Consider the following 10,440-nt stretch of genomic DNA (forward strand, 5'->3'; position numbering starts at 1 on the left):
TTTTTTTTTTTTTTTTTTCTTCTTGGTTTCTGGATAAACCACCCTTCTGGGGACAGGATAATAAAACATGTAATATTTTTAAGAAGGGTTCCTAAAGTGTCCTCTCTCTCTCCCGTCTCCTCCTCTTCTCGGGGAGGCGGGGCGTGGGGCAGGGAGGCGGGGTGTGGGAGTCCCTACCCCTGCCCTGAGTGATAACAGGGTGCTGCTGGAGACCAGGCTGGGGGCTCGGCACTCAGCATGGAATGACTGGTGTGGTCTGCAGGGGGAAGGCCCTGCTGCCCTCATCCCGGTACCAGCAAGGAGAGCGAGGCACGGGGAGGGACAGGGTCACCCAGCCGCGAGTCCCAGCTCTGAACCACTTGACATCTGAGCTTGAGACCCCGGGACCAGGCAGGGTGATGAGGAGTCAGAGGGGTGGTTTCACTGGGCTGCCGACCTTCCCCTGTGGAGTAAGCCCGGCCCAGGGCTGGGGTGAGGGGAAGGTGGGCCCCCAGCAGCAGGCGCTCGCTCCTGAGATCCTAGGAGAAGGCGGCCACCTCCATCCACTGGGTGAGAGAGGACAGCGGGCTGGAGGCAGGTCTCCCCACCCCAGCCGCCCAGAGCCCCGCTTCCGCAGCCCTGGCTCACCTGTCTGTGGGTCAGGCAGATGACCCCCTCACCACCATCCAGGTGCTGGCTACAGTGGCCTGTGCAGACAGGCAGAGTCAGCTCCACCCCGCCACCGCCGGTCCCCACCCCACCGCACCTGGGGGGGTGCTCACGGAAGATGCAGGTGAGCTGGGCCATGCAGGACACAAAGTGCTCGAAGTCCACACGCAGACGGCTGTCCCGGTAGCGGCTTGTGAGGACCTGGGTCAGCTGGTTGTTCAGATGGAAGCCTGGGGGGAGGTCCACCTCTGAGCCCCACCTCAGCCTTGCACCCCCACCCTCACTCCCCAAGAAAAGCTGAGACAGCACAGGGGCCTGTTCCCCCCTCGTGGGTACCTGTCCCTGGGTTCAAATCCCAGCTCTGTCCCAGCTCAGCCATGTGACCACAAACAAGCCCCTCACTCCTGGGCCTCAGTGTCCTCACCCATAAAGTGGGGATTATGACAGCCCTGACCCCACAGAGTTGTACGAAAACTCAGAACGCAGAACCATGCCGGGCACACAAGGGCTGCACATGCCAGCATCATCCCTTTCAATCCTGCACAACTTCCTCCTTGCCTGTGGACACTGGGGACGGTTTCCGGGCAGCCCCCATGGAATCCCTTTCTCTTTATTTCATCGTCTCTGATGTGGAATCTCAGTACCCACCAAAAAACCAAACCCACTGCCATCAAGTCGATTCCGACTCGCAGCAACCCTACAGGACAGAGTAGAACTCCCCCATAGGGTTTCCAAGGCTGTAAATCTCAACAGAAGCAGACTGCCACATCTTTCTCCCTTGGAGCAGCGTGGTGGGTTTGAACCACTGACCTTGCAGTTAGCAGCCGAGTGCTTTAACCACTGTGCCACTGGCCTCATCCAGAATCTCAACAGAGGTACTTAAAAGCCTCATAAGGTGGTTCTTGACACCTTGCAGGTCCCAGGTGACCTTTGGCACTCTCCTTCTCTGCCCCCACACACCCAGATAAATAGTTCTCGGAATAATTTCCTGAGCTTCCGCTGCCTCCCAAAGCCCGCCTTTGCACCCTATTCTGTGCATCCATTCACCATTTAACAAACACTTATTGAGGGCCCTTAAGGAGCCCTGGTGGTGCAACGGTTAAGCGCTTAGCTGCTAACCAAAAGGTTGGCAGTTTGAACCCACCCAGCGGCAATGTGGAAGAAAGACCTGGTAATGTGCTCCCATAAAGAGTACAGCCTAGAAAGCTCTATGGGACAGTTCTATTCAGTACCATGGGGTCGCTGGGAGTCGGAGTGGGCGCGAGGGCACCCAACAACAGCGACATCGAGTGCCATTCCCGCTGCGCCCTGTCCTGGGAGCCATTTAGCAGTCTTGAGGAGGCCGGGGGCCTGTGGCCTAACCCTGGCTGTGTATCCTACCACGAGTCACCCTCTGGCCTTCACCTGCCCTTGGGTACAGGGGTGGGGGTGCTGTGCCCAGGGCTGTGGGGGAACCTGGCCAGACCGGGTGGAAGGCCTCAGCTGCTCCTCCGGGGCTCCCATTTACTTTCAGAGAAACAGCACACTCGAGACACATGTGCTCTGTGCTGCCAGGTGTGGGGATCCGGCCTGGGGTCCCCTGTGCTCATAAGACGCCTCACTGAGGTTACCAGGCCCTCGTAGTTCACCCTCCGCAGGGTCCCCCAATGCCCCCAGCTGCCTGGTGGCCCCTGCAGACCTGCCCCTCATCTCCCCCTCCCCCATCTCTCCACTCAGTCCTTCCACTTTGTCTCACCGCCTCTGCACATGACATCCCCTCTGCCCAGAGCACTCTTGTCCTCCTGGCTCAGAGCACCCCTACTCATCATACACGCCTCCTCCAGGAAGCCCTCTTGGACACCCCCCAGCACAAAGCACCAGGCCCCTCCTCTATATGCCTGACCCCTGTGGGGCTGTCACTGCCAGTTGGTGGCTGTTGGCCCCTGTGAGGTCAGAGAAGGGCTTCTGGTCACCACTGACCCCCCAGCACTTGCAGAGAGCAGAGCAGATGCTCAGGAGACGTTGTGGAACAAAGAATGACTGAGTTGGGCAGGTGTCCCTCCTAGTTCCTCATGCCCTGGCCCCCACACTGAGGGGCCCTGCCATTTGGCCTGTCAGAGTCACAGTCCCTGCCGGTCACTGACGGCAGCTAAGGTGTGGTCTTATGGCCACAGCCGAGTGGGCAGCGGGGCTGAGGACGGGGCGGAGGGGGAGCAGGGCCCATCCCAGCACCCACCCCGCAGGGATCTGTCCACACCTGCCGCGTTCAGCGCCAGCCGCAGCTCATAGGAGTTCGTGGTTCCCGAGGCGTCCTCGTCAAACTTGTCAAATGTGGCCTGGGCAGGGAGGCAGGGGTCAGTGCCACCCCGAGGCCTTTGAGCAGTAACTGAGCACCCTGAGGAGAGCTGAAAAAGGGCCCTTGGAAGCCAGGCTGCCTGTGCTCCTATCCCAGCTCCCTTCTTCCCGTCTGTGAATCCTGGGCAAGCCGTTTAGCCACTATGGGCCTCTGCTTCCCAATCTGTAAGACAGTAACTCCAAGGCCAGGGCCCGTGCTTGAGTCCCATAGAGGGGCCAGAGAGGTGGCAGGGCAGGGACGTCATAGCCTGGTCCCCCCACATCAGCGTGGGGTGGTCCAGTCCCTGCTTGTCCTCTGGGGCCCGCTAGCCTATTAGTAGAGGTGCCCCTCCTCCAGAAGGAGGCAGCCGCACCCAGCCTCACCTTACCTGCCACTCCAGCAGGCGGCCCCAGAGCTGCTGGAAGTGGGGCAGGGCCAGGCTTCGCCCGTGCTGGGGAAGAGGGCATCGGTTAAGCTGAGTGTCCCTAGAAGGGGAGCAGAGCCCCAACCCACACCACCCCAGCCCAGGCACTGTCCTTGTGTACCCCAAAGCACTGCAGCAGGTGCTCGCAGGTTCTGATTCGGATCTCACCAGGGTTCCGGGCATGAGCTCTGACTATATGAGGGGGAAAAAAAACCCTCAAAACTCAGCACATCCTGGGAGCTGGCCGTTGTGAGCGCTTTGAGAGGTGTTAACTCTGAAGTAGGCACTGATGCCATCCCTGCCGTATAGATGGGAAACTGAGGCACACAGTGCCCAGCTGACTGCTGTAACTAGAAAGACTGGGACTTGAACCCAGACAGGGTGGTTCTGAGTCAGCTCCCAACCGCTACGCTCCCAGCCTCTCACTAGCTTGTGAGTGGCATGACCCTGGCCACAGGTCCTGCCACAGGACCCGCAACTGTGGCCTCCCAGCAGGATGATGGATTAAGGCTAGCACACGGGGCACCAAGGGGTTCAGTTCTGGTTGCAAGGACCCCTGGCCAAGACGGTCCCCTGGTCCCACCCCCCACCCCCCACCCCCACAACTCACCGGGCTCCAGGGCAATGCTTAATAAGACCTGCAGCTGGGGGGCATCGAGCTCTTCCTCCTGGTCAGGGAGAGGCCGGTTGTGGGACCACTCCTGGTAAAGTCAGCCCACAAAGTGTTCTGGGCCCGCCCTGTGCTGGGCGCTTCGGGGACACGGCAGTGACAGAGAGCCCTGGCCTACCCTCTCAGAGCTCAGAGTCAGGAGGGGAGAGGGACCCATCCCCAGGAAGTGGCAGCCCCAAGTGGTCAGGACTGTGATCGGGGGACCCTGGGCTGTAGGAACCCAGCTCTGGGAGGGGACAGAGAGGGCTAACGGAGAAGGCCTCATTAGAAAGACCAGGCCTCAGCCCCAGCAAGTGTGAAGGGAGAGGAGAGGGCATTCCAGGCCGAGGGCACAGGCTGCGCAAAGGCCCTGGGGCAGGGAAGGTCACGTGATGTAAGCACGCAGGGCGAGGGGCGAGAACACCTCAGCCATGGCCCCCACGTCACCTCTCCGGCCAGCTCCCGAAACAGCTGCTCCAAGCCTAGCTCCAGGGGCACGGAGGGGACCTGTCGGGTGGGGGGAGATTAGTTCTGGCCCAGAGGACCCCCCACCTCCGCACCGCGGTCGCGCGCTCCCGGAGCAGCCCCTCACCATGAGGACCTCCAGGTCGGCGCTGATCACGTCATCGATCTCCCTGCAGATGACAGGGAGATGTTGAGGCGAGGCTGATCGCTCGACCGCGGGGGCCGCTGGGCGGGGCGGGGCGGCCTTCGGCGGGGAAGTGGGCGGGGCGGGGGGCTCTGGAAGCGGGGCCGCGGGGGCTCTGGGCTGGTCTGTGCGGGTTTTACGCGGCCGGGGTGGGGCTCACACGGCCGTGTGGCGGCGCTCGGAGAAGATGCGCAGCGTGAAGTCGGTCTCGTCGCCGGCGCGGGCGGTGCTCGGCACCACCAGGTAGTGGCCCGGCCGCAGGCGGCAGCGGCGGCTTACGTCGCGGCGCGCGCAGAAGGGCGAGCGGTCGGCGCGCAGCAGGCTCGGCAGGAGCGCGCGGCTGCGCGGGGAGTCCCAGAGGCCCAGCAGCTGGGGGAGCGGGCACGAGGGGGGCGCGCGCCCAGGCATGACCACGACCCCCAAGTTCACCCCAGCCCAGCCCTCCAAACCACCGCACCCCGCCCAAATCCGCCCCCTCCCACGCAGCACCCCAAGCTCGCCCCAGGGCCGGACCCTGCCTCCCTGCCCTGGACCCCGCACCCCCCACCAGCGCAGGTTGTCCAAGCCTCCAGGGCTAGTTCAGGAACTGGGATATGGGGATCCCACTGAGACCCACCTCCTCTGGAATCTGTGAGAAGGAGGAGCAAGGGGAGTCAGGGGCTGGGGCGAGGTGGCCGCACCTCGCAGTCCCCTCCCTGCCCCCTCCACACCTCCTCACCTTCCTCACCTCTCAGACCTTCCCTTTCTCCCAGTCTGCTTCTCACTCAGCCCCTGACTTAGCCCCTCTCTGACACTTCCCGCCTGGCTCTGCGCCCTCAGTCCCTTCTTTGCCTGATCCTCAGCCGCTCGACCTTTCTCGGATTCCTCCCTGACTCCTCATCCGCGCCCGCCCACTGACCCCCACCTCTCTCTGCCCCCTCGCTAACCCCTCAGTTTCTCCCTGACCCTCCCTGTGATTTCCTCAGTCCCTCTCCCTTCTCTGCCCCCCGCCACCAGTGTCTTCCTGACCCACCTCGGATTCGCCCCCTGCCCTCCAGGGCTCAGCCCCTGGGCCTTGGCCCTGGCCCTCACCTGGAACACGTGGAAGCCCACGGTGAGGTAGGTGAGGCCCTGGGCCCTCAGGCGCCGCGCGTTTCGCTGGATGAGAGACAGGAGGACAGTGCACTTGGGGATGCCCTCTCTCTTTGGGCCCCGCATCCCTGCCGCCCCCCAGACCCCCCATGGACCCGAGTGGTCCTCGTCCTGGTCCTCCTCCTCCTCATTGGGCTCCAGCAGCGTCAGCCGGAACTGAGGGTTGGTCCAGAAGGTTGCTAGTGGGGGAGAAAGAAATGGGGTTACCTGGCCAGCCGCAGCCCCCCTCGCCCCTTGCTTGCCTTGCAGGGTCCCCGCCAGGCCTCACCGGCACCAGGCTGGCTCCCCCCGGAATTGAAGCCTCGCACCCAGCGGCCTTGGAAGGTGTGGATATGCCAGCCGCCCCCTGCCGGGCTGAGGCCCAGCACCTCAGGGCTGAGCGAGCAGATCTGGACCATGTCGAAGTGGCGAAGGAAGTCCTGCAGCTCCATCCTGGACACAGCAGGTGGTCAGGCCGGCCCAGCTCCCCCCAGCTCCCCCAAACACCTCAAGACCCCAGGAAGAAGCTCCCAAATAGCAAAGCAGCCCCCATTCCCAAAATATTACCAAACACTCGTTAGCCTCCCCCGAATATTACCATGTCTCCAGAAACAACCCCCAAATCACTGAGCCCTCCAACTCTCCCAGATTTCTCCAAGTCCCCAGAAGTGCCCCCCAAATGGCCAAGATCCACAAACTCCCCTGCTAAATATTGCCAGATTGCCTTCAGCCCCAAATATCAAGACCTTCAGACTCTTAATTATCAACAACTATCCTTCAGTCCCTCAGTGTTGCCGCCTCAAGAAATGCCCCAGATATCACCAAGCCTCCCTCAACTGCCCTAAATATGACCTATTTGTCGTCAACCCTCCAAACCAAGAAACCACACCCACTGCTGCCGAGTCGATTCTGACTCATGGCAACCCCATGTGACAGAGTAGAACAGCTCCGTAGGGTTTTCTTGGCTGTGATGCTTACAGATGCAAACCACCAGGCCTTTCTTCCGTGGCACCACTGGTTCCAGATTCTCCTAGTATTACTAATTCTCGACTCCCCCAGATAGAACCTGACCCCAAAATTACCACCAATAATGGTAATACGACTAGCTCCTCCCTGTTAGGACACATCGCCCTGAATTTCTCCCATGTCTCTTGAAGCGGGATTCGGCCCCTCCGGGAGGTGGAGCTAAGACCCTGCCCAACTCACCAAAACTCGCCGTCCTTCTTTTTCACCATTAGGGCATCTCGCCACTCAGCGGGCATGGTGTCCCAGCGTGGGCAGCTGAGGAGACTTGTGTGTGAGAGGTGGGCGGGCGGGGCCAACAGCCCCCGCCCCCCGCCCGGCCCAGACCCGTCCCACCTGTCGCTCCAGGCCCCGTTCCACTCCACGCAGCCCCATGGGTTCCGCAGCCGCAGCAGGCGCACTTTGGTGAAGCACAGGGACACCTGACAGAGGCATCAGTGGTGGTGGTGGTGGGGGGCTCCTGGACACCCCTGCCGGCCCCTCCCCGGGGGGATACTCACCTTATGTGTGCCAGTAACTGAGTACGCGTGTCCTTTCACCAGCCCATGTTCCGTGCGGTACTCGCCCCGATTGCTCTGGGCAGAGAACGGGGACAGTGAGGCCGTGGTGGCGGGCAGGAGGGTGACTGCGCCTTTCTGCCCCCCAACTTCCTGCCACCAAGGCACCCATATGAATGGCACAGGGTTCAGGGAGGGTGCGGGGGTTGGTGAGTGAAGGTGACAGAGAAAAGAGGGAAGGAGACGAAGACAAAAATAAATGGGAAGAGGAGAGACAGACAAGAGAGCAGAGAGAGAGAAAAGATAGAGGTTCAGTAACTGAGTAGAGAATTAAGTCAATGAATGAATGAGTTAGATGAACTCAGTGAATGAATGAGTGTGTGATTGGGTCACAGGTGAGCACTTGACCTAAGCTGAACCCGTGAGAATCAATCCTGAGACTTTGACTAAAATTTTCAGGAAGAGGCACTTTTTTTTTTTAAACTCCTGGGGTGGTGGGAAGTACTTGCAGCTGTGGAGGCCTCCTTTGTGCCCATGAGGGGAGAAAGCCTGCCTGAGAACTAAGATTAGAAAAACACACTCGATAACATCCTCTGAGCACCTGGATCCAGCTGTACCTGAAGCCAATCCACTTATGAAAGCAAATAGATTTCCATTTGACTTGCTCCACTTGGATTTGTGAGAGAAAAGAAGCCAACAGCAGAAGCTGAAAAGAGAGACACAGCACCCCACCCCCATTCCCCCCACTCCTGAATGTGCTCTGGTCCTGGTGGGGGTCTGCACGGATGTCCGACTCTCACCAGAGCAGTGGCCCCCACAAGGGACTCCTTGGCCAGGGCATGGCGCAGGGTGGTGAAGAGGCCCGGGATGTTTTGCCCCAGGTGGAGCACCTCACCTACGCCCCCAGTGAAGTCCACGAAAGCCTCATTCATGTGGCCGCCACGCATCACCTCATAGGAGCCGTGGAGCCTGTGGGAGCAGGTCTGGGGTGGGGGTCTGAAGCATGTGTGAGTGTCTCAGGCAAGTCCCTGGGATTTGAGGGGCCTCTAGTTGGGTCTTCAGCGTGTGGAATCTCTAGGGGCTACCCCTGAAATTTGCGGTCTCATGGAGTAGGGACTATGGGGTACTCAGGAAGTCCTTGGAGATTGGGTCTATGGTCACTGGGACCACAGGGACTGTGTGATGTGGGGGTTACGGGAGAGCTATGCCAGAATTCTGGGGGCCTGGGGATGTCTGCATCACTGGGAGATGTCCGATTTGAGGGTCATCTCTATGGGGGTTTTGCCAGGACTTCAGTGTCATGGGACAGACCATGACAAATATTTGAGGATTCCAGAGATTGCACTCAATATTTTGGGGTGCTTTGGGTTTCTGGATGGGCAGGAGAGATGGTCTGATGTTACAGGTCCCCTGAGGGGATACACCTTAGATGTGTTGAGTTCCGGGCATGATGAATGTGACTTCTGGGTCCTTAAGAATTATGGGTGCTTGCTGGGTCTCTAGGGATGTTTTGTGGAAAATGTTGATGGTGGGAGATGTGTAAGATTTGGGGGTCCTCAAGGCTGGGGTAACGTTGGGACCCTGGGGGCTGTGACATTTGGGATTATTGGGGTGTCTGAGGGGTTCAGAGCTGTGTTTGGAGGATTTCAGAAGTTGAGTTCTTGGGGTTCTGGGGGTCCTGGGGGGCTCTGGGTGCTCTGGGGGATTCTAGGGGTCCCACACAGCTTGGGCCTTGCTCATGGGATATGAGGTTGCCACTGGGGGGTTGGGGTTCTCACTTGGCATAGGCCTTTTCCAGCAGTGGGGCCCAGAACTCGTTCCGCTGTTCCGAGTGCACAAACATCAGCTTCCCCTTGTGCACGGGCAGCCTGTCGTCCACCACGACGTCCACCCAGTGGCCAAACTGCCAGAGCTGGCAGGAAGAGGGGTGGGCAGGGCCCTGGCTTGGCTTCCGACCTCTACCCCTGCCTGGGCCTCAACCTCTGACCCCTGACCCTCCTGTGCCCATCCCAGAGTCCAAGAATTACAGTCCCCGGGGGACAGTCTCAACTATGAAATCCACATCACCATGGGGGAAACTGAGGCACAGGCAAAGGAACTGGGCCCTACCTGGAAGTGGAAGATGCCTGCGTAGCCATCTTGGAAACCCTGTCCAGGGGGGACCACCCGGTACAGGAGTCGGGGGGACAGAGTGAGGGAGGCAGCAGCCGCGAGGAACCAGCAGTTACCTGGGGGGAGAGGCTGGGACTGGGTATGGACGACAGGAGGGGGACCGAGGGGAGACCAAGGGGCAGGGAGAGGGGGACAGAGGGGCAGGGAAAGGGGGACAGGGTCAGGGAAAGGGGGGACAGGGTCAGGGAAAGGGGGGACTGAGGGGCAGGGAAAGGGGGACTGAGGGGCAGGGAGAGGGGGACAGAGGGGCAGGGAAAGGGGGAGAGGGTCAGGGAAAGGGGGGACAGGGTCAGGGAAGGGGGGTACAGGGTCAGGGAAAGGGACTGAGGGGCAGGGAAAGGGGGACTGAGGGGCAGAGAGGGGGAGACTGAGAGGAAGAGGTGGGGACAGAGGGGCAGAGAGAGGGGGGACCGAGGGGCAGAGGGCATGACCCACAGGCAGAGCTATCAGGGTCCCAGCTGCATCTTGCTGGGTCTGGGGATTCAAGATGGCTTCAGGAGTCTCACCTAGCTTCCCCTGACACACGTCTGTCCGGCTCATGTCCTCACAGATGAACTGGGGCTCAGTGCAAAACTCCTGGGGGTGGCAGGGGATTCCAGGCTTCAGCCCAGGATAGGGAGGGAAGGGAAACTGGGAAGTCAGATGCCTGGGTCCTTCCTGCCCTCCATTCCTCCAGAGTAATGAGGGCCTCCAACACATGAAAGGCCTCGTAAAGCCTGTGGGCAGGACTTTGGCTTTCCTGGACCTCCCTGGACCCAGCATGGCTGAGTCTGCTCTTAGCAGGTCCCACAGAGACCCCATCTTCCCTCAGTCCAGGCCCCCAGCCCCCTCCTCCCTCAGATCCAGGAGTCCAACCCCCAGCCCCCTCCTCCCTGAGACCCAGGAGTCCAGGTTCCCAGCCCCTCCTCCCTCAGACCCAGGAGTCCAGCCCCCAGCCCCTCCTACCTCAGACCC

General features: G+C 60.6%; 1 protein-coding gene across 1 annotated transcript in view; it reads right to left on the reverse strand.

Moving 5' to 3' along the window:
* Positions 1-518: 518 nt before the first annotated feature.
* The window catches only part of CAPN12 (calpain 12), a 10,351-nt gene continuing 429 nt past the window's right edge, over positions 519-10,440 (reverse strand). Inside the window, exons 2-21 of the mRNA XM_004388140.1 lie at positions 9,993-10,062; positions 9,424-9,542; positions 9,093-9,226; positions 8,115-8,283; positions 7,318-7,392; positions 7,154-7,239; positions 7,001-7,075; positions 6,084-6,247; positions 5,756-5,994; positions 5,301-5,312; positions 4,845-5,053; positions 4,628-4,670; positions 4,483-4,542; positions 3,997-4,054; positions 3,508-3,578; positions 3,351-3,413; positions 2,885-2,963; positions 762-878; positions 628-686; positions 519-545 (exon numbers count right to left, since the gene is read on the reverse strand). Of these exons, the coding sequence (XP_004388197.1) occupies positions 519-545; positions 628-686; positions 762-878; positions 2,885-2,963; positions 3,351-3,413; positions 3,508-3,578; positions 3,997-4,054; positions 4,483-4,542; positions 4,628-4,670; positions 4,845-5,053; positions 5,301-5,312; positions 5,756-5,994; positions 6,084-6,247; positions 7,001-7,075; positions 7,154-7,239; positions 7,318-7,392; positions 8,115-8,283; positions 9,093-9,226; positions 9,424-9,542; positions 9,993-10,062 (1,929 nt within the window). The remainder of the gene's footprint in view (positions 546-627; positions 687-761; positions 879-2,884; positions 2,964-3,350; positions 3,414-3,507; positions 3,579-3,996; positions 4,055-4,482; positions 4,543-4,627; positions 4,671-4,844; positions 5,054-5,300; positions 5,313-5,755; positions 5,995-6,083; positions 6,248-7,000; positions 7,076-7,153; positions 7,240-7,317; positions 7,393-8,114; positions 8,284-9,092; positions 9,227-9,423; positions 9,543-9,992; positions 10,063-10,440) is intronic.

The sequence above is a fragment of the Trichechus manatus genome, unplaced genomic scaffold (genome assembly GCF_000243295.1).
Source record: "Trichechus manatus latirostris isolate Lorelei unplaced genomic scaffold, TriManLat1.0 scaffold00207, whole genome shotgun sequence".
NCBI classification, from domain to species: domain Eukaryota; kingdom Metazoa; phylum Chordata; class Mammalia; order Sirenia; family Trichechidae; genus Trichechus; species Trichechus manatus.